At 37.7% G+C, this 27,329-nt stretch overlaps 1 protein-coding gene across 20 annotated transcripts in view; it reads right to left on the bottom strand.

Moving 5' to 3' along the window:
* Positions 1 to 27,329, bottom strand: part of NRXN1 (neurexin 1) — a 1,020,679-nt gene that overhangs the window by 639,864 nt on the left and 353,486 nt on the right. For 12 of the 20 annotated variants that reach the window (XM_064494502.1, XM_031466987.2, XM_064494491.1 and 9 more), the window contains 3 exons: positions 6,332 to 6,633; positions 4,199 to 4,243; positions 3,026 to 3,187 (listed from right to left, as the gene is read on the bottom strand). In XM_064494502.1, the coding sequence (XP_064350572.1) occupies positions 3,026 to 3,187; positions 4,199 to 4,243; positions 6,332 to 6,633 (509 nt within the window). The remainder of the gene's footprint in view (positions 1 to 3,025; positions 3,188 to 4,198; positions 4,244 to 6,331; positions 6,634 to 27,329) is intronic. The other 8 variants (XM_031466999.2, XM_064494494.1, XM_031467006.2 and 5 more) reach the window with 2 other exon arrangements.

Raw genomic sequence — 27,329 nt, 5'->3', positions numbered from 1 at the left:
CCCAGGACTGATCATCCTAAGAGGGATTACATCCTAGACTGAAAATAAGAACGTTATGAGCCATAAATGAAATCACAGTTAAGATTTTATACCACATGCTATAGAGCAGAAAGTCCAAGACACAGTTAAGGAAAGCTCACACGGGCTAAAGAGAGAGGTGGTGACAACGAACATGGGGATGCCCTTCTCTTTCCAGCAACTCTGCAAAGCTCACCTACCTGAAATATGGTGATTTAACTCAACATCTATGATACTTTGTCACAATTTCATTTCAGGAGTAGGAAGAGCAGGGCATTCTAAATAGATTGTAATTCAGACATGGACAGAAACTATGAACCATCCCAAAGCTCTCCAAGTGAAGTGTGTTTTGATTTACACGCTGACAGTGCCCGTATCCTTCTACCCCCTACTGTGTCAGGAGGAAATAAAGTGTGAGGGATTACACCTCAAGAAGACACTGCCACGTGCCCCAGGCTGTGGAAGAGAGTGATGTAGGAAATGCCCTGTCAGGAAGAGCAGTGGTATCTATCCCAAACCTCTAGAGACAACGCCATGAGTGAAGCCTCATTGTTTTGATTCAGTAGCTGCCAATTAGATGTCACATGGAAGACCAGCTGACTTGTTTTAGCTTTAGTGGTTTCTGTGGCTGGAAGACCAATTTAAAAGATACGTATAAAATAGATCAGCAACAAGGATATATTGCATAGCACAGTGAGTTATAGCCATTATCTCGTAATAACTTATAATGGAATATAATCTGCAGAAATACTGAATCACTATGTTGTACCTGAAATTAATATAATGCTATAAGCCAATGATACTTTAAAAAAAAGAGATGAGTTCTAAAATGCATTAACTACCCATTTACACTTAAGTATTAAGGATGTTAATCTGAAGTACAGTTCAATCCGAAACAGTAATTTTAGGTGAAGGCAATCCACCCAAGCTTCACACACAAAACGTTGCCTCACCCAAACTGAACTGTCAGAAGACAATGAGGCTCAGCTGAACTTGGGTGTTCGCTGTAGAAACTCTCATGTTTTTATAGGATACCCTAAAGGGCTCTTTAGCTAGATTCCAGATTCTGCTAGAGATCCTTGGATTCCCTTTCCTTTTCCTAGTCCTTGGCACGATTATAGACAGAGCAGGGCCCAGAGGCTGATGGTGGGGTGACCTGCTCATAGTGAAAGCGAGGAAACCGTGTGGATGGCTGGGGGTGTGATTCTGCCTCTGCCCCAGTTCCCATCACCAGAAGGTGGTTTTAGGCAACATACTGTGATATCTAATTATGTTTTTTCACCATATTTCTCCCCAACCTGAAACGCATTCTCTACCCACCAACAGTCCAAGTCATAATTATCCCTCAAGTCTCTCACACTCTTACTCTTCTGTGTATTTTCCTTATCTACTCAATCTCTCACTCATTCCACTCTCTTTTGAACTCAGATGGGTGTAACTGTGCCACACAATTTAATACCTCATTCATCACAGTCAATTATACATTTCTAAAAGTTGTTTTAGTTTGTAACAAACTTGAGGGTTTACCCAATCTTCTAACAAACATTTCTACTGGGACACTGTATGATATGGGGGCTAAGAGCACACAAGACTCTGAAATCAGACTTCTTTGGTCAGGCTCTAGGCTTTAACACTTGTTAGCTGTGAGACCTTGCTGAAGAAACTTACCTGCTCTGAACCTTAGTCTCCTGGCCTGAAAAATGTAGGTAATTATTACCAATACTGTGGAGATCCCTGTAAAGCTCTTAGGGTAGCATCAGGCACAAAATAAGAGCTCAGAAAATGCCTATTGGTAGTACAATAATAATTATTATTATTAATATTTTATTATGCTCACAGAGCTTACCACAGTTCTGGGTTATACAACATATTTGTAAAAAGTAAAAGTTGTTCTCTAGGAGGCAATCAATCCCTCCCACCGCTAAGCATGGTTAGATTTGGTCTTTTCAAACTGCATCTCCTTGTATATGTTAAAAGTACAGCTTTTTCAAATCTCTCTCTTAGGACTCTTCTATGTGCATCCACATCCTGGGCTGTGCAACATCCAATATGTTCACAGACGTGAAAAACAGGTAAGGATAATTCAAGCAGTGATTGGTTTTCACGGATGCTTACGTGAATCAAGTTTCTGTGATTAGAATATTTTTTTAAAAAATAAACCAAGGTGTATCACTGCTTACCAGTAGCACCTATGGCTAGTCATTTATAAATTTACAGGAATCAAATTTTACATTTCAGAGGTCTACATCATTAAACTACAGCCATATCATGCAACAGGAACTTCTGGTTCTAGCAGCTAAATGAAATTGGGTTGTGCCTGAATGAAAACAGGCAGCTTTTATGGAAAAAAATATTCACACAAGTTGACATCCAAGGACTTCCTGATCTTTTTCTCCTCATAACCCAACAAGTTCCAATGCTATCAAAAGTTACAACCCACAACAACACCTGAGAATGAGGGATGAAATTGATGGTATCTTTCAGCCTGCTAGTTTCAGTCAGGTAAATATCAAGTAAGCTAATCAGATCACGAATCAAACAGTGCTAATTCCTTCAGAACATATTTAAAATACAGGAACAAAATTATTTCATCGTACAGATTCATTTTGTTTTGTTTCATTTGGTCTCACTTGTAGCCTAATTTTTTCTTCTTTATTCCTGTAATGCTCAAATGAGTCACCACTGTATATATAACACTTAAGGCATTTGAGAAGAAATGAGCAAGGCTTAACTCTAGACCCAATATTTCTTTGTGTTTGACTTTCTTTTATAGCCAATACACAACTGCCCATGCAAATCTTAATTGTGAATTACTTACAGACTATAGAGAAGAAAAACTTAATTCCCTCATAATGTTCTATGAGCTGCCCCCATCCCCCCGATCCTGAATTTAAGGTTGTGCCCTTTGACTCTACAAACATCAGGTCTTCAGCAAAGATGCTTTCTGTCCGGATCTGAAATGATGAGATCATGAATTAAGAATGATTCTGGTGACGGTGATATTTACCTCTTTGAGACAGCCCATAAAGTTGTTACTGACTGGTGACCCTGGCAGGTCTGCTGTGCTGGGACTGCCTCCAACATAGAAAAAGTCATCAGACCCCAGCATGGTATAATCTTCTTGCGTGTAGCCCGTTGTGGTAAGAATCCCATCCACTGATATTGTCACCTAGATAACAAAGCACAGGGAAAGGACACGCTATACTCAGACCTAGATACTGTAATCCTGGGATATGCCTGTTTGTGTTTTGTTTTGTTTTATTTTTTCATTTTTCTTTTTTCTTTTTTTTTTTTTTTCTGTTCGTTTGGTTTTTATTTTTAGACCTATGGCGGAACCCATTTTCATGTCTGTTTGAGGTTTATTCTTGGATTCTATTCAACTAGCCCTAAGAGATCTAAGCTAGTTAGAGAGTTAACTGATTATTGAACTCGTGTCAGCATCGTCCCTACTGCAACTCAAAAGTTATTCAGCAGACACAAAAATGGTGTTAGTAAAATGCCTCCTAGGTTAGTTTTGCTGGTGTACATATTAGTAAAGTTTAGTCGTCTGTTATCAACTAGTCACAACGTGCACCTTGTTAACAGAAAAGGCGCAAGCTCTTTCCAGCAACGTCACTATTTGCACTACTGAGCAGCAGTTGTCCAGCATGCAAGTGCCTGAGTCCATGCCAGAGGGGAGGGGAGGCAACACAACCAGTGGAAGCGGCACACGTGGATGTGCACATGCAGGGGGGACAGTACAGTTCAGAAAGGAAAGGAAAGAAAACGGGGAGAACCAAAGGAAAACACAACTGCTCCGTGATGACGTCGGGATGAGTGGGCGTGGCGTCCCCAGCATTCCCACACCGAGGGTGCATGCCATGCGTCATGAATGGTTAGAGGCTGGCTGAGCTTGCGGTCACTCGGGCCAGCCACCATTTTGTTTTATCCCGGGTTAACCACAGCTGGATGCAAAAAACGTTCGAAACGTTAACGATGCCCCTACAGGTGAGTTGGAAAACAGAAGTTGACAGGAACAGGTGAAAAATAAGAAGGTCAACAACAGATGAAAAGAAGGAGGTCAAAGTAAGCAGAAGAGTACCAACCGCAGTTCCTCTTTTGTTAATGATGTCTACAGTTAAAAGAAAGAAAGAAAACACACGGCAAACCCAAAATAAGAAACAATTAGAATGATATCTACCGAACAATGTAGTTTGTTTACCATAGCGTGTCCAATGCCTGAGTGCTTTGTGGAGAAGGGGGGAGAAAGGAAATTAAAAACTGTGAACAGAATAACGATCGTTACTTAAAAAATATGATGGTCTCTACCATGTTAGTACATTTTTTGACTCAGGTAACGGTTAGTAGAATGAAACATTCCATGAATGACATGTTAGTTATTAAGCATGTTAGTAACATAGAAAAAGGGCAAAAAAATTTTACAAGAAAAAAGCAGACTAACAAATAGGCCTCCCACAGAGGTAATATTTTTCCTGCCAGTATTGTTCGTAACTTGCTATGAGACAGAAACAGACATATGGCAATGTTCCTTTGTCTCCCTGAGTACATCTGACAGACAGTTAAAACCTCTAGAAGGGATCCAAAGGCCTAAAGCTCATCAGCTGACCACTGCCGCCTTCTGCCCATAAGTAAGTGGTCCCTCCCCCGCCCTGGCCCACCCTGGCCCCGGAAGATTCGTAGGAATCGGTTGGCATTGCCCTGCTACTCAATTTTACAGCATACAAGGACTCCTCCTCAACTCCAAAACTTCCTTCGGTCATATTGATGGACTTTAGGGTCACAGTTTACTGCAATGAAACAAAGCAAAGATCCTGACACATAGAATGAGTAGAATGGATTTGTTTTTCATCTGTCCTGCCACACATGCACCCCGGCTATGTAACTGCAGCTTCCTGTGCGCTACCAATTCGCAGTTTGGTTTGTGACCTGAGCAAAGGCAAATCTAGAAAGCGGGGTCCTCAAGCCCCACCCTTCCTTCTGTGTGGCTCTCAAATGAGCCTACGGCCTCTTGGTGAGAATCTGAGAGGAAAAATAAAAAAGGGAAAAACCAAAGAGACACGCTTAGAGGAAATCCGTGGCCTGCAGCTAGCCTGACAGCGGGGTAGGCACCTCTTCCCCCAGGGCAGGTGTGAAGCATGCAGGGCCCCGCCCATGGCAGTAAAGCCTCTGAAAGGTCTTGGAGGGTCTCAAGAACTCCTTCGCTTTTACGTGTCTGCCTCAGCTAATCTCAGTCTGCACTCCTAAAATTCCTGGTTGCTTCTCTAGCTTGGATAGTTTAAGCCTTGCAGAAGTGGGAAAGAAAAGGTTAGACAGTTAACAGCTCAGAAGGGGAGGGCTGTTTTAGTAAAGGAAAACCAGAGACAGTCCGGTCATTCTGCAACTGTACAGAGAAACAACAAATATGTTAAGGATATTAGATCAGCATATACTGCAGAAAAATTAGTCACTATCAACACTTAACAAAACGATACATTGTAATATCATAAAATTTCAAATAATAACAAAAACTTATCATGTTCAATATAAAAGGACAATCGATTCACTTCCATCTGTATGTATATACTGTAATGATATGTCTGCGTTAAAAGTATACAGTATACGTGGACCCACAGATTTACTGCAAAATTTATATTTCCCTAATATATAGACACTTGTAAAAATTAAAAAAAATACAATCAAGAAGAAATGGGCATCTAGAAGATAAACTGGCCTGTCCAGGGACTTTTGGGGTTTAGCTTAAGTGTCTGTGCTAAAAATAAAAATAACTTCATAAGGAGACTCTTTAGGAGATGTGGAAACCCCCAAAGTCCTTTGGCCCCACTCAGGGACTTTTCCTGTCCCTATTTCAGAGGTTGGGGTGGGGAGGGAGTGGGGATCAATCCAATCCCAAATCACAAACACACTGTTGTTGTTGTTTTTACTACAAAAAAGGAACTGTGATTTAATGACCCCAATGTGCATGCTTCCAAATGATCACCATGAAAACTATAATTTAAAATCAAATAAACCAAAAACCAAAAACACAACAGAATCACACACATCACAGGAAGGGCAGGTTGCAGGGATATCCTTGCAGCCCTCTGGGAAATTGTCATTACATCGCTGTGTCAAAATAGCCTTTTGGGCCCCCGGAACTTTCTAGATATGCCCCTGCTCAAGTACGGCAGGAAGATTCATCTCAGAAGAAGAAACAGCTAATTTGTAAAAGACTCTGAGGAGCCCTATATCATGTTGTTAAGGTTTTCAAGTACCACACACACACAGCTGTAGCGAGAAACAAAGCCAGTTACTCTCTTATCCACTGCGCTGTTACCTGACGCAGATTCCTGGTGACTTTCACATCATGCCAGGCATTATCATTAAACTTCCCGTTCACGGGCTCCACTAGCGCTTCAAAGGCCCCTGATCCCAAATTAATGACCAGAGAGACAGCTCCATTTTTCAGGGCGAGATTGACATAATCAGCTGATTTCCCGGTGTGAAGCATCAGTCCATTCCTCTGAAGGGTTTTAAAGGACAGAGTTATTTCATCGCTGCTGCTTTGAATGGGGTTTTGAGACAAGTCGTAGCAGAAGTATTCAGATCCCTTGAAAGTGGCGATATATTCTTCTTTTCCTGGAGGAAAACAGATACATACTTGCGTAAGTAAACAGACTATGCAAATCAGCACATCTCAACAGAAACAATAACTTATCAGCCCCCGAATGAACTCTTTGTCTAATGAACATTCATGACAAGAGCCCTATCACAGAGAGTCAAACAGGACTGTAGGTGGCAGTATGTTTTTAATAAACCTCCTCAGCTATTGGGCCATCGACTGCAATAGCTGAAGCTGACATTCTTGAAAATTCAATTAATTTTTAAGTATCACTGCAAGAGCTCTGATCAGAGAAAGCAGCTCTGTGATATCTCCAGGGCACAAATCAGGTACCATAAATGCATATTGGATGGTTCTACTCTGCTGGCAACAATGGATTCCAATGTGTTTGCAACATTCTCTCCATCCAACTGAGGCGTTATTTTAATTTTCAGTGAGACATTTATATTCAAAGATCTTCTCAGTGAAGAGCCAAATACTTCCATCACTGAGAAGCCATAGCAAATTATCTGGTGAGGAGAAAGTAAAGAAAAAAATAATAGAATTTGGTCTGGGAGTAAATGGATATTCTATAGAGCACATGCATTTTTTCTCCCTGGGTGGAGGGGGCAGTCATAGAAAGCTTAATGGCGTCAGCTGGGTTGGTGGTTCATTCCCTGATCTCACCAAGCAGATGGCAGGGCTGGTTTTTATGAGACTGGTAAAAATTCCAGTACATCATCACAGGAATAGCATGTAAATGACATCTCAACATTTTCTATGTATCTCTGTCTTCACCATAGTTAGGCGTAACAACGTGGATCCCACAAAATGTTACATCCAACAGGATTGTGGCTGTTTGGGAAAAGCAGTCTTTTCCCACTGATTAAGTGAGTTTAACCAAAGGAAGAGTGGAAGCCAAAAGTTCCCTCAATTTTCTAGCCAATGCTGGTGTAGTGCCAAGAAAAATGAGGCAGCATGGTCTGGACTTGGCTTCTGATAAACTATAAACATAGAATTATAAGTGGTACTAGAGAGTCTTAATCTGTTTCACTGGTAATATAGCATTTCTACTCTGCCCACTGGAGGGTTCATATGCCAACAGGGGTCTCACCCTTACCCTGGCAATAGGATTTTACCTCAGGCCTATTTTCAATTAATAGTCAGATAATTCATGTCCTTGCATCCAGAGTTCAAATCAAGGTCTCAGCTCACCAGTGCCCAGTGGCCTGACTCCCTGGATGCAGAAAATGCCACAAGCAGCTAGAGGTAGGCAAGGCATGGCACCGAGTAAGGCAGTGAGCACCTCGGGGCTTTCACAAGAGAGAGAACCTCTGAGGAAGGGTCACTGCCTGCTGGTAAACCATTAGCGAAGACTAGCGGTCCAGCCAAACCCTGCACATTCTGAGGCAGAATCATAGCAAGGACAACCCAATGAATACCAGAGGGTCCCTTCCATTCACACACTCAAAATATTGGCCGAGCACCTCCCAAGGGTTAAGCCCAGGGTTAGTCTTTAGGGACAATGGCGTGACCAAGGCTGACTTAATCCCTGTCTCTGAATGTCTACATTTCAGATGTTTGTTTTCCTGGTCAGTTCAGTATGGCAAGTGGCTTGACACTGGGAACCAGCACAACTAAGAATTTCTGATAAACACTAGGGGAAAAAACATAGGCTAAACTATGAGTTTAGATCCTAGCTTAGCTACCTGTTAACTGCATTGGGGGCAATTATGCTTTTAAAATCTCAGTTTCTAAAAATGGTTAGTGATATCAGTCTTCCAGGATATAATGACATAGTGCCTATACAGGCATCTGGCAAAGTTTGTGGGCACTAGAAATGGTAGCTGTCTCCCTCCTTGCCTGCCTAAGGTAATAAATATGATGAATGATCTAAAACAAATAGCGTATGTCATACTTCATTGTTAAATCTAGGATATTCTCTTTAAGATCAGAAACAGAACAAGGATGCCCACTATCAACATACTGTGCTTGAAGTCCTAGCTAACGTAGGAAGACAAGAAAAATACATGAGCGTTATAAACAGTATAAATGAAAAAAAAAATCATACTAGCAAATATTACTGAACAAATTGAATGACCAAAATAATCCTTAAGATATTTCAGAAAGATTGTAGGGTTCTATATACTGAGGAAAATCACTGTTTTAAACATATGAACAGATTTATAGATTCAATGAAATTCCAACAGAAATCTCAATAATTTTTAAAAACTGTGAAAAGCTGATTGTGCAAGTTCTATGGGAAAAACAAAGAGGCCAAAATAGCCAAGATACACCAGAGAAAGATTAAGGAACTTTCCTGTGTAAAGATAAACATTTATTAGAAAATTATGGTAAGAAAGATAATGCATTAGGATTGACAAAAGGGGGAGAATAAAGATAATCGAACTAAAAATAATCTTAAGCATATACAAAAATGATTTATATCAAGTTAGGCATTACCAATAAGTGAGCAAAGTATAGATTAGTCAATAAATGGTGCTGGGGCAACTGGTTATCTACATACATAGAGTGAAACTGGACCTTTACATCATTTTGTTTACAAAAATCAATTCTCCATGGACTAAGGATATAAATTAGTGAGGTAAATCTGTAAAATTTCTGTAAATTAAATAATTTAAATAATCTGATAAGAAATTACAATACTAAAGTATGGAAGGATTTATTAAATAGCCATTAAAGGCATAAAAAGCACTAATAAAATACTAATACATCAGCTGCATTAAAATTAAGAACACTTGTTCATCAATAATACTATAAAGAGAGTAAGACTCTAAATAAGTTGTTAGAAAATATTTTCATACCAGATTAATCTACGAATAACTACAACACAGCTTATGAAAAGCATTCTGATAAATAAATTTTTCAGAAAAAGACAAGGGGAAATGGGCAAGAGAAATGTAAATAATTTTATAGAGAAACAGATATATGTGTGTGTGTGTGTGTGTGTGCCTTATAAATAAATAAAGAGATGCTGAATCCTATGAGTCTTCAGGGAAAGGCAAAAATCAAACTATATTCAGATACTATTTCATAGCCGTAAAATTGACCAAAACAATGAAATGGAAAGATAGAAAAACTCCAGGCTTTGTAAAAGTTATAGAAAAACAGTAATTCTTATCCAACGTTGATAAGAGTGCCAACGAGCTGAAAATTGACCAACTGCAACAAGCACTATTTGGCATTATGCTATCTCACAGGAATGCCACATATTATGAAGGTATCAGTCTTTAGAAAATGGTTACTGTAATCAATAAAAACAGCATTCCCAATGCCCTTCACTTCTCTCTGCTCACTGCTCTCGTCATTTGAGGACAGGTAGTCAAGTGAATTCTGATTCATGTCCATACCCGTACATCAGATACGGTGAGACCTGCCACTGGAAGACGACATTTGCAAACTTGTCACCCCCCCGGACACTCAGAATAGGCCTCTGAGACAAAGGGGGTTCTACAGGCCCTCGTCTAGCCCAAGCATTTAATTTACATTATTAAGAAAGTGATGCCCATGGAGTTTAAATGGCTGTCAAATTCAGAAATTATGTCAGTAACAGAAGCAGGACTAGAGCTCAGCCTCCAACTACCCTTCTAAGTAACAGAGTTTAGGGGCTTCAAGCAGTTTGGTCTAGTTAAAAGGCAGTAGCATTTTATTCAAGTGACCTTCTGTCATTTCAAGTCTACATAATTCAAAATAAATCTTGACAAAGGATTAGTTTGCCATATAATGTGGCAGAGCCAAAGGGAAAAATACTAAACAGAGTTTGTAGTTTATTAGATGAAAATCTTTGAAGTTATACGTGTACTGGCGACATTTCACACTATCATATTGCTATTACTTGAAAATGAAAATAAATCTCTCCTTTTGTATTGTTTAATATCAAATTTAGATTATTGAAATTTGCATTAAATACAACCACATAATTTTGGAAAAATTCACTCTATATATATCATTATCTCAAAATGCTGTAAATGAGACATGAATCTAAGCAGGGAAAGTATCTTTGCTATGTTCTTTTTCAAGAAAGAATAGGTATACTATATGAAAATACATACATCATTCCATTTTCTACTAGAGGACTGTGATTCCTTCAATTCTTTGTCTGTTACCATACGGTCTTTGTCATTAAGTTTTGTGCTCTGTCACATGCAAATATCAAGCAGCACAGTAAAGAGTTATTTATGCTTTCCTGTTGAACACTTAAAGAATAGGTCTACGTCCATTTAAAAATATGTACCAAATATCTTGTACATTTCTAATATGTTCTAAAGTAATAAACATCAAAAAAGAAATTAGATCCACAGCAATACATATATCAACAAATACTTATATCCAAGATATGCAAAGAACTTATACTAATCCATTAAGAAAAAGAAACACTAGAAAAGCCAACTGGAAAATACTTGAACAGACACTTTTATCCGTAATAAAAGAATATCCATATGGAAAGATGTTCAACTTCATTAGCATTCAAAGAAATGCAAACTAAACCACAATAAAATATCAATGCACTCCACTACAATGAATAAAATGAAAAAGACAAAATGTACCAAGTGTTAGGAAGTACAGCAACTGCAACTTATATACTACTGGTGAGAATTGCATTTTTGGCACTATCTTTTAAACATCTGCCTATCTTATGACCCAGGAACCCCCACCTTGTAAGAATACACTTAACAAAATGGACACAAAGATCAATAGAATGACATATCAGAGAATTTACAGCAGTGTAATAACCTCAAACTGAACAGTATTGAAATGCCAACCAGTCAAGAGTAGAATGGATAAATAAACAGGGGTACAGATACACAATGGAATATTAAACAGAAATGAGAATCTATGATCTACAACTACATGAAAAAATATAGATAAAACTCAACAATAACATTGAGTTTTTAAAATGCCAGAGACAAGAGAACATACTTATGATTCCATTTATATAAAAAATTTTAAAACATAAAAAACTAATCTCTACTGTTGTAAGTCAAGATAATGGCTACCCTTGGTAGACATAAAGGTGGGGGGATGGGTTAGAAGGACTTTTTGGGTGCTAGCAATGTTTCATTCTTGATCTGGGTGTTGGTTATGGGTGTGATCAGTGTAAAGAAATCTAGAGTGTACACTTACGTGTACTTTCTAGTACTTATACTACGTTTCAAAAATAATTTAAATAATAGTTTAAATAATCTGGATGACAGAGAACAAAGCAAATTCATTTGATAAATTATCTTCCTTCTGATTAACAGGATGATATGAGCAAGACATTACTCCTATTAATGCTACTTTTATTAGTAAAAACAAAGATAATAGCAATAGTAATAATATGAATTAGGTAACATTTAAAAACTTTCAATGCATACTAATATCCCTTAATACCATTTGCTCTCCAGAGCAACCTCACAAGATTTAGAAAAAATATATAGGCTGCATGAATGTAATTATAATTGAAGGATCATTCTCTAAAGGTGCTGATTAATAGATCAATGTTAAGACGAAGGGAGTCTGTCACTCACAATAGAAATGTTATGACAGAATTAGAGAAACAATTAAAAAAATAAACTGTTCAAAAGCTTGGAGTATTTTTCTAATATTCTGTATGAATTTGCTTTATGTTGCTATGCAACTGGAGGAAGAGATAATAGGATGCAATTGGAGGAAGAGATAATAGGATGCCATTGGATTTTAGTCCTATTCAATTTTTACCCCTCCAATAACTTAAACAAAAATACACAGTTCTGGTTCATCTAATTTTCTGAAAGAAAGTTCAATGGAAAAGTTTGGAATTGTATAAATTCTTGTTATGCTGACTGCATAAGCTGATTTTGACGAAGTTAAATTTGATACAAATAAACCTGGGTCCTCTTCTCAGGTCTAAAACCACTCAACTGAACAAGTAATAGTATATAGGAAACATGACTTCCCAGATATATCAGATAAAACAAATAAAGCCAAATTTTTAGAAGACTTAGAACAGGAATCGGTAGTGTGATGGAGGCACTCAAAAAATCCCGGGCGAGCATGGATTACATTCATGAAAATTCTTAGAAGAGGGACAGGATGGTCTTGTGCTTTAGTGCTGGTCAGATCAAGCCTGTTATCACACTCCTACTTAGACAAGCTGAAATGTGTCTGGATATATGCTAAGATGATAAAAGTCTTCTAGATGATCTAAGGTAATGCTAAAACCCTCTAAAGAAAAAAATTCAGGGGATATATGACAGCATCTTCAAACATCTGGAAGGATGTCCCCTAGAAAAGTAATTCCATTTTGTACAGAATCGGGGGTGTAAACAGAATCGAAGCATGAAAGCTATGGAAAAATACATCTCAATATAATGAAGATTTTCTAAGGTATTTATCCATAGGTGGAACATTCCATTCAACAGAAAGCCAATTTCTCATCACGGAAAGACTTAAACATAACTGAACCACTTAACTGGATATGGCAGAAGGCGTTCAATCTTTGGATGGTAGACTGAACAAATGGATTCTTTTTAACAGCAAGAATCAGTGATTTCTACTTCATAGAGAGGAATATCAGACAAAGAAAGGTTAAAGGACTCAAGTTCACAAAGAAATTGAGTCTCAGGACAATGCCCTTTCCCATTGCCTATACATGGGATAAAAATCTCATTAAATTGACCCTATGGTTCCACAACTTTAACGTTCACTGAACTTCTATACTAAGTGAAAGATCTTCAAGAGAATGACCCTACTTCATAAGGTCAAAGATGTCTATGGGCAGAGAGAAGTCCCACTGTCCCCACTTATGTGAAGAACGTCAGGCCATTTTCCTAAGAATCTGCCCTACACTATAGTTTTTGATTATCTTGATTTTCATATACACAATCTCAAATCACAAAGGTTTATAAGGTTTTACTATACCTTAAAATATATTCTAAGACTGTGTTTAACATAAACCAGGAACTAAAATCAACATGTGAAAGAAAAACCAAATGAACAAAACCCGACATCTGAGTGAGAGATTTGTTTCCTTTGTTTTACTGCTCTAGAAGTCAAATACACAAGAATATCGTGCCAAAAACATCCTTGACTAAACAAAGGTACACACTAGACGTTTACATTATTAAATTAAATAAAAAGCCTGGCTGTCTCTGACTAAAAGATAAAACAAGTTTAGAAAAACAGAAAAGGGAAGTCTGCCTATTAAAAATCGCAACAGGATAATTCCTCAGTCCCTAAGAAGTGTAACAGAGAACAGTATAGTTTTATTTGCCCACAACCCTGTGTAATTTAGAAACTAAAACAATCAAATGATAGCTATAAGGAAAAAGAACATTATTTTAAAGGAAGAATTGTTCACTCTTTCCTTAGATTTTTCTACCAGACGTAATGTAAATTATTCCAAAATTCCAAAATGTGATTCAACCTATGGAAATTCTGAGGCTAACTTCTATTGTTCGGAGCAAGAAATAAAGCTTTGTAAAATATTCATTCTTCAAGGTTTTATCTCACTTTAAATACACCTCAAGACAAACAATCCAGAAGTAAGTTGCCAAGCATCCACCAGATAACCCAAAAGAAGGGGCACACTTTTAATGATGAAATACTTCAGATCTTTAAGTATGAAATCTAAAGAAGAGTTAGCTATTATTTAACATAATGTCTTCACTTATTAGATGAAGAGAGTGAGGACTCAACAGATCACACGGTGGTCACATAACTAATGGGGTAGAATCAAAATAATGTATAACACTTGCCCTCTTTATCCAATCTCACGCTCTTCCTTGTTTCCCAGATATTGCCATGAAATGAGTCTCTAACTCATGACCAAAAACTTAAATGCAGCTTAAACTTGAACATATTTTTCAAAAATGGGACACAGCCCAACACTCCACTACAACAATGTTCCATTTCTATCGGGCAACAAATTTGCATTTGTTTAAATAAATGCAGGTGCTGGGAACCAAACAGGCCACTCCATGCCTATCTGGGCTGATGATCATTCGGTTCTGCACAGATCATATGACACACAGGGAGTCACAAATAAATATTCACCAGGTGTGCAATACTGCGGTTTCTGAGCCCACCTCGGGCTCAACTCCCAACAACTGAATCGATGGCAACTAGACTCCAGCATCTTTTAACCTGGAGGATACCAGTGACACAAGCAAAGTAAAAACACAGCTTGGTGAACACAGACTTTACGAAGAATCTCTACATGGACTTACGATTCCTTTGGGTGTCTATTAATGAATAACAAATTACATATATGTATATATAATAAAGATACTATTATATTATATAAAATTATAGCAATACAATGATTTTTCTGGCAGATTTATAGATATTTTGTATTTATAGACAATTCTCATTGATACTAAAATCAGTACAAACTAAGAACACTTAGAATTTAGAGTACCACACTCAGCAGTAGGGGAAGAGAAGGAAAATGGGAAACCCATGGCATGTCTTAGATCCTAAAGCAAAGCATATTGACTCCAAAAGTCACACATGTAAAGCAGCTGGAACAAAGCTGGAATTGAGAGGGAAATTAATATTCATTCAGGCACCATCTTGGTCAAACCTTTGGATTTTATTCCATGGGAATAAAATGGGAAGCCATTGGAGTATTGCAGGCTGGAGAGTGACATGATTTGATTTACATTTTAAAAAGTTAAGTCTGGCTTCTGTGTGGAGGTTGGATGTATGAAAGTGACAACAAGGAGACCAACAGCTATAAAGTCATAGATCACAGGAACGAGGAACGAGGGCCATAGACTCATACATACACCTGGGTTTGGATCCCCCTCTCACACTGTAAATACTTCCATTATCAATCATCTTAAAATCTCAGTTTTCTCATCAGCAAATGTCGGCAATAACACTAAGAGCTATAGGACAGGTTGGCTGTGAAGATGAAGTAATATAATATGTGTAGTAAGTTTATTAGACTCAAAACTCATGGGATATACTCATGGTAAATAAATACGAGAGAGTTATTTATGTGGTCATTATATTTCTTTAGTCACTGATTTTAAACATGCACTCGCTGACTCTTCTTTTCCCCATCTCTTAACAACATCTTGGGCAGAATTACTAAATTTCTGGTCTTTTGGTTATTAAAAACTTAGGCTAATTTATAAATTTAAGCTAAGATTTGATGTAAATTTGATCCTTTAATTCATGGCCTGAGTTGAGGAAGAAGAGGAACTGAACACTTCCCTTAAAACCCAGCCCTTCCACTTTATTGGAATGGAGCCAAGGAGAGGAAGAGAAAAGGACAGTGGTCATTCTTGTGGTCTCTTTCTGTTGGTTGTACCCGCTTCTCTGGTTCACCCTCACTGACCTCTGATGCCTTCCATACTATAAACTCCTAAGTGTTCTTGTAGTGCCTCCCCAGTGCATTTTCCAAATATAATGTGAGAGAGAGAGAGAGAGAGAGAGAGATGGATTCATCTGGTTCAACCTGTTTTATCCTCTGGTTCTAACACATTGCATCTGGCTATCGTGATCCCCTGGCCCAGCTCCCCAGCAAGTGGCCTTCTTGTGAACAATGATGGCCAGATGGCTCAAGCCCCAGAATAAGTCAAGTGTCTGTTTGACCCCTAGAACCTTGGGCATCCTGATCACACCAAATGTTGAGAGTGTAGGCTCTCCTCCTATCTCTTTCCACTCTGGCAGTCTCCTTCTCTTCTCAGAGAAGCCCAAAGCACGTCAGCAAGTTTGATGCAGACTGTGTCATGCATCAGGAATGCAGAATGCAGACATTTCTTTTTTTGCAGCCTCACACAAGCACTACACATGCTTCTACAGTAGTCTCTTCTCTATTACCTTGAGAAAGGAAGCACACGTCTCCTCGGATGGTGCATTTTCACAGGACCTATGATCTACTAACTTCTGTCCCACAGACCATTCCCAATGCTTAGGGAGGTAAGAAAGGTGAGAGGTAGGGAGGCAGGAATTATGTGAGGAGTGGTCAAAGATCAGTTTTACTGTCTTCTAGTAAGTGCTGAGGGAGATAACCGGCCAGTTTTTAGATGTTTTCTTTAATTCTTCTGAATCACTTATAGGGGGTTACTTAAATTCTTCTGTTGCAAGGGGCTTTCTATGAGAGCAGTTTTGTCCTCATCATGGTGTTGTGTACGTAAAGTCGTATCTGGCATATAGTGGGCAATCAACTATTGGTTATTATTATGATCATTATTAAAATAACTACCATATTTTAAAGGACTGACCAGCAGTTTTTAAAAATCAGCTTTTTACCAAATCATTTAATAATCAGAGTATCACTGTGCCCAGCATCCTGATTCTAGGAAAAACTTGGTTAATAAGGTTCATAGAGTAAGAAAGAGATGGAAGTATTACAAATAGCATAAAGAAAGGGAAAAAAAAATCTGTCTCCACTGATGGTTTATCCTTTGAAAAAGGTTTGTGCCTGGATGGCTTGCAAGATGATTTCATGAGGTTTCTGTGCTTTTTTATTTATATTTTTCATTCTCGCAGGGGAAAAAATCATTGGGCTAAGGCTCAGGAGAGTTGAGCACTGGTTTCCACTTGGCCACTTTTCAGCTCTCTGCCCTTGGCCACCCGACTTGGCCTTTCTGGGCCTCATTTTCTCCCTGGTAAAGTGACATAGCTGGACTCAGTGATCTCCAGTGTTTCTTTCAGTTCTAGGATTTTACTGCTCTACTGAGCCACTCTTTCATTGATTCATTCAATAAACATTTACTAAGGCTCAACTCTGTGCCAAGCTCTACTGCTTTCCTGCTGTCAACATCACACAACAGGCTCCAGTGAAAATGTCTTTAAAGGTTTCTGGCGGCTGCTGCTTTTTCAAGGAACTTTCCATAGCAACTTGCCTCCCTGCACTTCTACAGCCACTTCTCCTCTTAAACTGCAAGGACTTAAATTTTGAGGGAAACAAAGGAACGAGGACGGTGTTCTGTTCACACTCCATCAGTAATAAACTTTCTAGTCTGTTCACTTTTCTTTCTTAGTCCAGAGAAGGATATTTTCAACAGACTTTCTGGTCCTACACATGCTGAGGTGGTAAAAGAATGTGTCTGATGAATTTGATTTCTCCCAAATTTCAGGTACTTTTCCATATAAATGAAATTCCTACAATACCGAAACATTTTAAGGGAAAGCTGGTATTACTTACTGTAAGTTTATATGAATTAACTCGGGAGTATGTTTATCTGAACAATGGGAGCATGGAAGAATAAATCGACAATGACTAGTGTTTTCCTCTGGATAGAACCCTTCGTGTGAAATTAGGACTCCTGGGTTCAGTTCCCCACCTGGGTTGGTGCTACACGCACATGGGCGAGGAAATGAGTCTGAGTTTACTTCAGCACCAATGGCTATAGTCATGTTGTCATGCCACACCTGCAGATTTCTTAAAAAATGAGGATCAGTAATATAATTATTACAGAATTATTATTATTATTTATTACATACTGATTCTTCCATAACCTCCCCACATCCCAGCTCTCAGAGTTGTGTTGAAAGCATCACAAATCAACATTGTCTAGCTCAGCATTTCTCAGACCAGGTTTCTCATCTGACCTCAATACTTTTTACTCAGGCCTCCCAAGGGTGGTACACAATTAGCACCTTTCTAGGTACATAGGAGAGAAGTTAGTTACTCTGTATTACAGAGTCCTTAAGACCTTATTCCCTTCCCAATACCAGCAGAGCTCTAGCGTAAGTGCAAACACACAGAATTTATCAGAGAGATTTTGGAAGTAGCTTACAGAATAGAAGGAATCACTGAACCACCACATCTCAGAAAGAAAGGAGCAGGGGGAAGACCTAAGCTCCTCACAGCAGAGTTTTTGGTCTCCCGTGGGGTTGTATCACTCACGTAACTCAACAACAGTGAACCCCAGACTGAAAGTAATTCCATTCAAGTGCTCAGTTCCCCAAAGGGGATGAAATTTGATTAGCTCAGTTTGCATTGGTCAGAAACATTTACTCCCAGTTAAGACTTCTATGATTGGAGCAGAGGGAACAGGCAGGCTTATAAACAGGGACATGCAGGGGGATCACCAAGAGAGGGCGGCCTACTCACTGATTAACACTTGACATTGTCAACAAGTTGGTACTGGGATCTAATGTTAAAAGAACACTCTTCCTAGGATGTAGAGATTATCACAATTTCCTTTTCAGTCTTAACTATAATATAAATTTATGTCTTAGGCTCCTTTAAAAAAAAAAAAGAACATTGGCTTATTTGTGACTATTTTAATTGTGAAACTTTATCAGAAATCTCAATGAATCCCATATATGTAAATTTTGGACCTGGAAAAAGGAGACCCATACAGGTTATGAGAGTTTCTCTGGCACCTACAGGCAGGCACAGGTGAAGTTGAGATGAGATACGGAGTCCCGAGACCAGCAGATTCCAAACAGGGCCTATTCTCAGAATCACCTGAGAAACCTTCAAAAATTATTGTACAACACAGCGAAAATAGCCAGTATTTTACAATAACAATAAATAAAAATAAATGGAGAATCACCCTTAAAACTGTGACTCACTAGGTTGTATACCTGAAACTTATATAACATTGTACATCAGCTATACCTCAATTAAAAAAAAAAGAGAGGAAAAAAAAGGCATGTTTCCAGCACCCATTCCCTTAAGTCCTACTTAATAAGATTGGAGTTGTGCTCCTGAGACGTTATTATCATTTTTTTACTTCCTAGTTATTTCCAATAACCAGTTTATCTTGAAACTCAACATACCTTTTTGTAAAGTATTAGGCCTTCCCGTCCCTTACTCCCCATGGAAAGAATCCACTTCCTAATAAACCACGAGCACAAAATGTACAATAAAATAGTGAAATATAAACAAAACAATCAAAAAGCAGAGCACATTCTCACTTTTTAGTTTGAAAGTAACTTGGTAAAAGAACATTCTGGCCAGACTGCATAACACCACCTCTTGAATTACAATACATCCATTTACTTCTCACAGTGAGAGTTTGCTGGTCACAAGGATAAGACACATTTCCACATGTACCAGCTGTAAATGCTTTTTTTCCCCCTTTTCTACTTGTTGTGAATAAACCAAATAACTCTTTGAAACAAGTCTTTTCTTTCTAAAGATCATTGGCCTTGACACTATGTGGCAAGAATATGGGATATAATTTATATCCCATGCTTGAAATAAGTTGCCTCCACCCTATTACCCATACTACCTGCCTTTCTCATGAACAGTTTGTAGAACTACAAAAGTTAAAGAGAACTTCTCATTCAAGGTCTTTTGAAAATTTCTTCCCAGTTACCCAGGATTCATACACCACACATAAGCTTTGTACTTGCAATGCACTCTTCTACTTTTTATAGAAATAGGAATTGTTCTAAATTGATTTCATAAAAATAATGGTTTGCTACTCAAATTTGAAAAAGAAAAAAACACAATGATTTAATTCAGCTTTTTCATTTCACAGATAACAAAAGTAAGGCCCAGGGAATTTAAGAGACTTGGCAAAAACCACTTAGCTTGCAAAAACCTCAGACTAGAATTTGGATCTCTGAATGAATCCTATGTTCTTTCTACTACATTCTGCTACATGTCTAATGCTATTTTAGATAGATTTGAATGGACACCTTCACAGCTTCAGAGGGAAGAAAACATTCATTCTGAAGAATACAGGACAGTCTGGCTTTTTCATCATGACACTCAACTCTAATTTAATGTCTTTCTCAGAAACCTAGTTTTCATAACTCTTGAGACAAAATATGCAAAATTATAGCTTTATAGTTTTCATATCAACAGTTAATATTATTACTTTTCTCAGCATAATCTCAAAGTGAATTATCTCTACTACCTTACCATATTTGTACTAATTATGTTAAGCTTATCAACATCAAAATTTTAATTTTGCAGTTTATTTTGATTTATCGTATTATAATGAAAGCCTTTGACTTAAATGTTCAAATACTCCTTCTTAAAAACAGACAACACATTTTATTTTAAATTGATGTATTGCTCATGATGTGGAAAAAAATCTGTATCATTTTACAATAAAAATAAACATAAATTGAATATGTAACTATACTGACAAGAAGTAACTACTGGCTAATTAAGTGTATCAGGCTGAAGTGACTTAATAAAATGTTTAATGTTCACAGTGGTTCTCCACTTTGCATCCCGATGAAGTCACCTAAAGAGCCTTGGAAATGCCGATGCCTCAGTCCCAGCCCCTCACCTCAATATTCTTATTTAATTGGTCCAGTGCATGGCCTGGGCAGTGACATTTTCAGAAGTTTCTCAGGTGATTTGAACGTGCAGACATGGTGGAGAATCAAAGGTTTTAAAAAGACATGACCTATCCATTTAATGTGTAACAACTGTGCCTCTATTAATGTGCTAATTCAGTTATAGTAATGTGACAAAATGCTGTGGCTCTTTAAGCTATAATTTACACTTCAGGCATGACCTGCCTGTGTACAGTGTTGCTTTACACCGGCCTGCTACTTGAGTAATTAATAAGTAACTGGCATATTTTATCTCATAAAATGGGAACACAAGTGCATTTCTTCTTTCCCCTTCTATGTACATTATCAGACTGACCTTTGAAAGCATCTGATTTTAAGTCACAGTTTACTTTAGATGGGTCCATCTTTATATAAAACCACATGAACTAATTTTCAACCCATTCAGATGCTGATATGACACTTCCCCTTCCTGAAGGAAATATCATCTAAGAAGCAATCTAGAGCTGCATCTTGCTACCAATCCAGACAATCACATTTGCCCAAACACATAGAAACCCCCACTTAGCTGAATTCAATTGTTTTCAGTTTCTTTAAATTAAAAATTGTAGCCAATCTCCAAAACTCTCATTACACAAATAGAAAAGGTTTAAGCATTTCTGGAAAAAATTGAATGCAAACATGCAAAGGCAAACATTTGTGTCTTGAACTGACGTGAACACTGCTCTTTCTCTGCTGGTCAGAATAAAACCTAAAGTTGATAAAAAGCCCGTGGAAACTAAAACCATGGCCATGAAAAGCAAGGATGTTCTAGTCTGAGGAGAAAGTCAGGGAAGGAAGTGCTGGGATAAACAGATAAAGAAAGACAGATGCAGAACAAGAGCTAGTCCTGAAACAGTTACTAAGAGCCGACACCCATCCGCCAGCAACTTCTCCTTGACAGGCCTGTCTCTCTTTAATAGGTTGACGTGTCTGTACACCACAGGCTGAAATTTTAAGTTTCTAAGCTCCTCTTCCTTCTTCTAACAGACAAATGCACAAAAGACTGATCTTTGCTTCTCTTGCTGCTCTACCTTAATAAACAGTCGGCTCAGGATTCTAACCATGCCACACTGCTGGCTAAAAGCCTCCTCACAAAAGCCTTTCACATAAATTCCTGCTTGTGTTTTCTTTCCATGTATTTCAATTTGAAGACAAAGAGTTTCTTCCCCATTTCCCCCATTTGCTGTTGCTTGTCTGACCCATTAAAAAGCACACTCTCTGAATGATGCGAGGAGGGGAAGTGGCAGAGTGGGCAGGTGGGTCAGGATGGAGCATCGGCGACCCTGGCAGGCCTCGTGGTTCTCTTCACTGAAGCAAACCCTTTCTTCTTCCAGCTCAGATTCAAGGAAGGCACAGAAGCAGCCCATCAGCCTTTCCTACTTCAGGTCAAAGTCCTTTTTTCACTTGGCATACAACCTAGACACATCAGAATTCTGTAAAAAATGGAAAGTTTTGTGCTTCCAAGCAATTCACGTCCATCCTGTGGTCCTTGTGTTCTGTGGGCTGCCCTAGCAGATTTGAGACATCTCTTAGAGCAAAGTGGTTTGAAAGCTTTGAGGTTTTCTTGGCGACTGGGAAGAATAATTTGACTTCACTTGGAGTAAGATCATATTCAGCAGAAAAGATCTGCTGTGCTCAAGGTCACAGACCTTGGCTCTGTGGATATTCTGTTATTCAGCAGAATAACCACTCCAAGCCTTCAAAGCACTTTTGGATGCTGCTGCAGGTGTTGCCTGCAGAGATCTCCCTGACAGCCACTGAGTTCTTGCATCTGTGCGTCGCCTTCTCAATGCTATCTTGTTCTGCTCTCTGAAAACCACATTCCCTCTTTATACCTGTATACGCATGTATACGTATGCAATCCCCAAGACTGTCAAAGAAACACTTCCACGAATCAAGATCTGTATGTACATTTACAAAGGACTAAATAAACTTTCCAGGGGGAACAGATTTTTTTAAATTGGTGCATTTCAAAGCCTTAAATCTCAAGCATCATTTTAGAATGTGTTGTTTGCAAAATAAATCACAGAAGCCCCAAGGAAATAATTAAATCATTAATTAAAGAAACATATTAAAGACTTACTATGTGTCAGGCACTATATTAATTGTTATGAGGGAAACAATATTGAATTAGACAGAGATCTGTCTTATAAGATATCCAAAATGCAAGAAGGATACGAGGCATGTAATGGGCCAGGGGAATTTGTAAGAAGAGGATATTTCAAAAGTGTTGAGATACATTTCATAAAGAAGGTAAAGCTTGGATGACATCTTAAAGGATGACAGATTTGAAATCTGGAGGATTTGCGGAATGGTACTCCAGGTGAGGGGGTGGAAATGGGTGAACATTTTGAAGTGAGAAGTCAAACAATTCAAGAAATTTGACTAGAACTAAGATGGTATGAAGGAGAAGTGATGAGAGTGAGAGTTTGGTCAAGGCTGAATTGTAACAGGTTTTGATAAAGGGGGGGGGGGGACATTCCTGATACCTTTATCAGGGATATCCAGCCGACAGTGAATCATGAATTATTGACCGGCACAAATTAAGGGACAACAGTTGCACCTCACACTTTTGCTGTGAATATTATTGCTTTTTTTTTTTTTTCCAGTTGAGGTCTTTTTTAATGAGATACAATTCAGGTACCATAAAATTTACCCCTTAAAGTATACATTTCACTGGTTTTTATCATATTTACAAAGTTGTGCAAATATCATCATTATCTAATTCCAGAATATTTTTATCACCTCAAAAAGAAAATCCATGCTCCTTAGCAACCAGTCCTCGTTTCACCTCCCCCTACCCCAGCCCCTGGCAACCACCAACTTACTTTCTGTCCCTATGGTTCGCCTATTCTGTAGGCTTCTTACAAATGGAATCATATAACATGCAGCCTTCTGTACTGGGCTTCCTTCATTTGGCGTCATGCTTTCAGATTCATTCAGAACATCACTCTTTTAATATATTCCAAATAATATTTCATTGTATGAGTGTATCATATTTTATAATATTATACTTTTGAACAATGCAGTCCACCTAAAACAAAAGTAATGATTTCATTGTAAAAATAAGGAGAGTTAAGCATTTGGAAAGCTATCCAGGTTTAGTTCAGAAGGAGGGTGGAGACAGACGGACGTCCATCACTAGATACTTTATTCTTATTTCCTATCAAATAGACAAGCATTTGTGAGTAAAAAGCCCTCATGTAAAAAGGGTTTACTTTGCACTATCTGCCAAGGAGGATATTGGTAATGATTTGAAGAAGCAAAGCAAAGTTATAGTCTATTTAACTTTGAGATATATTCTAGTAAGTTGCATTAAACATGATTAAAGAACATTACAAAGAGCCTTTAGATTCTTTAAAACTACTATTTTGAACATATGTAAAATAATAGATACTCTTTAAAGATACTATGTGAATGCCAGCTTTTCTTGTAGAATGAATTTAAGTGCAAATGAATACAGTGCCTAATACATTTTCTCTTGACTTTGTTCCCAGTGACGTGGTTACGAGCCCAGGCTCTAGAACCCCGATAGACAAGTCATCACTCCATCGCTCGCTAACTTTGTAATCGGGGGCAGATGGTTTAAATTCTCCAGTTCCTCCACTCTAAAACGTGGGTAAAAGTAATATTTACCCAGAGGTTAATGAGTCGATGCTTATAAAATTAACATAGTGTCTGGCCACAAATGTCATCCAGTTTTCCTGGCATACAATTTTTGTTTGTTTGTTTTTTAATCTTATAAAACTAATTCCATCAGAATTTTACTTCGGGAAAAGCTGCTTTGATTTCTTGATTAGGAAAACATACCTTACGCCCAAAATTATCAAGATATTTTTCTCTCTTTTCCTGTAGTATTTCTATAATATGAAATCCCTTCATAGTTTATTTATATAAATGATATATGAGTGGTACCTAATTTTACTTTATTTCCCACATATACAGCCAGCTCTTTCAACACTATCTATTAAATATTGCTTCCTTTCTTCACAGTTTTTAAACACTACATTTCATACACTAAACTCCATACACACTCGATCCATTTCTCGATTTCATTTCCCCCACCACGTATCCGTTTGTCTGTTTCTGTGCCAGAACCAGACTGCTTTAATTATAGTCATTTCACAGCACGTTTTAATATCATGTTGGTAACCTACTCAAATGATTATCCTTCTCAAAAAAATTTTAGATGTTTATGCAAATTTATGCTTGCACATTAACTTCAGAATGAATTTATCAAGTCTCCAACCCCTCTCCCAAAATTAAGATTATGAGTTAAGTTGCCCTAAATCTATCATTTAGTTTAAAGCTTGAATCATCCTATCCAAGGACACATGGTTTGTTTTACCACTTATTTGGGCTCTGGTTTTTATCCTTCAGTAAAGTTATATTATTTTCTTTATGTAAATCTTACACAAGGCCAGTATTTTACAATGTTTGGATAAGCTTTTCATATTCCTAAAACCTTTATGCAGGTAAAAAATCCTAATGATTTAAACATTGACATTAATTTTATAAACACAAAGATTTTAGAGTAAATCCCATCAATACTTTTCCCTTGTCTCTTCAGCCTTCTGTTCTAATTTTGCTAAGTAACTGAATTGGTAAGAAAAATATTTATTCTTCATCTCTTTTATATCTTTCAGATATAAAAAATATCTTTTTCACTAGACATATATTCATATTGATAGCCAGCAAGCTATACTATTTTAAAATCCTATCTATGGAAAGAAATAATACCTATAAATTCCAGAAGAGACTATCAAAAGCAATAAATAACAACAACAACAATAATAATAATTCTGGAAAGAGACAAGCAGCCCCCAAATGGCTAATCTCCATGACCCTACAGACAGAAAGTAAGGACTAAACCATCCTAACAGATGGGTATCAACTTTAGTCTCATAAATGTATGGGATGGAATGAAATTTTCTTTACTAGCTCAGTGGAGGACATTCTTTCCTCTAAGTTCCATCCCTTTATTTAGTCTATCCTCCAGGTTGAAGGAAAATAATTCTTTGACATTACTCATCAGTAACAACCCTGAGGGACATAAAATTACACTGAAAGTGCAAATAGTCACCTTCTTTCTGCAATTTTGCTACTGAGGTCCAGCACTTAACACATTAACTCAGAAAATGAAAATGTTGCAATTTAAGCCAATTCAGGATGCTGGGGAGCATCTACAGGTTTGTTAAGTATAATTTTTCTTTTTAAAAGCATAGATACATAAATTTCTTGGTTTTTAATATTAAAACAACATGTCAAATACATGTACATTCCAAATGTGACCTGAAATAAATACTCAAAGCCACATTCCAGAAAGCAATATTTTTCTATCAGCTGTATATAAAAGTGTCTCTAATTTTCATTTCTAAGGAAAAATAAATTATACAGGAATTATTAAAAAATAACAAGGTGCCTCCTCTGGAATTAACAACATCTGCATCTCTTTACTGGGCTTGATTTTTCTTTATATATGGCATGAATCATTACATAACTTATGAAATATTTCTTTCTTTATCTATTTATTTCCACTAGTCCCACTAAAGTGTGAGCTCCATGAGAGCAGGACATTTCAGTTGTTGTTGTCATGATGGTTGTCTACCACTGCATCTCAGGGACCAGGACAGCGCCCAGAACCTAGGAGACATTCAACAACCATCTGTTGACTGAATTATGCAGAATTACCTAATTTGCATGTTGCACATGGGCACAAGAACTAAAAACCAACCATATAAGCTATTTTGAAATCTAAATGGAACTTTCTATCATTATTCTCTATGACCCTTTTAAGCTTTATTTTGCCTAAAATTAAAAATAAAATTTGATTATAGAGCTAAAGGAAAGCTACTATTTGAATGTGAGATCAGGAATGATTTATATTTACATGACTATCTAAGGAGGGAAGACTTATCACACATTAAATACTAATCTCACATTACAAATCACACATTAAACTAGTCATTCAATTGTATTTGTACAAAGTGCCACCCAGGAAGGAAGACTGAAATGTGCCTTGAAGGAAGATACTCAACTGGCACTTGGAAAGGGATTCCCTGAAGAGGAACATTTCAGTTGCTGGGACCTGAAGAAAGAGTATGAGTTAAGGCAGGTGGAAATGGCAAAGAGCATTCTAGATGTCTACGGAGATATCTAGAAAGTTCTGAGGTCAGAAGAGCTTGGCAAATTCTAGAAACTATGAGAATGGAGACGTACCAGAAAAGAATCAGGACAAAAACAGGTGGCAGGCAGCTATTTTGATGGCAGACTTTCTTCTCACACTGAAATTAGCCAGCTGGAGTCCTTGGAACTTTCCTGAACTTTCCTGCAACCAGAAGCACTGTGTCCCAGCCAGATGCTGCATCAGTAACAAGTTAAAGGCAGGGAATACTTTGAAATTGGCCAATTTGTTTAGTGACGAGGGTGACTCCTAGCTGATAAAGAAAATGGCATTTTGTATTCAGAAAGTTTGAAATTCCTTAGA

This window comes from Camelus dromedarius, chromosome 15, assembly GCF_036321535.1.
Source record: "Camelus dromedarius isolate mCamDro1 chromosome 15, mCamDro1.pat, whole genome shotgun sequence".
In the NCBI taxonomy this organism is placed as follows: Eukaryota; Metazoa; Chordata; class Mammalia; order Artiodactyla; family Camelidae; genus Camelus; species Camelus dromedarius.
Note: the sequence above shows the minus strand (reverse complement) of the source record. Positions and strands in the feature narration are given on the sequence as shown.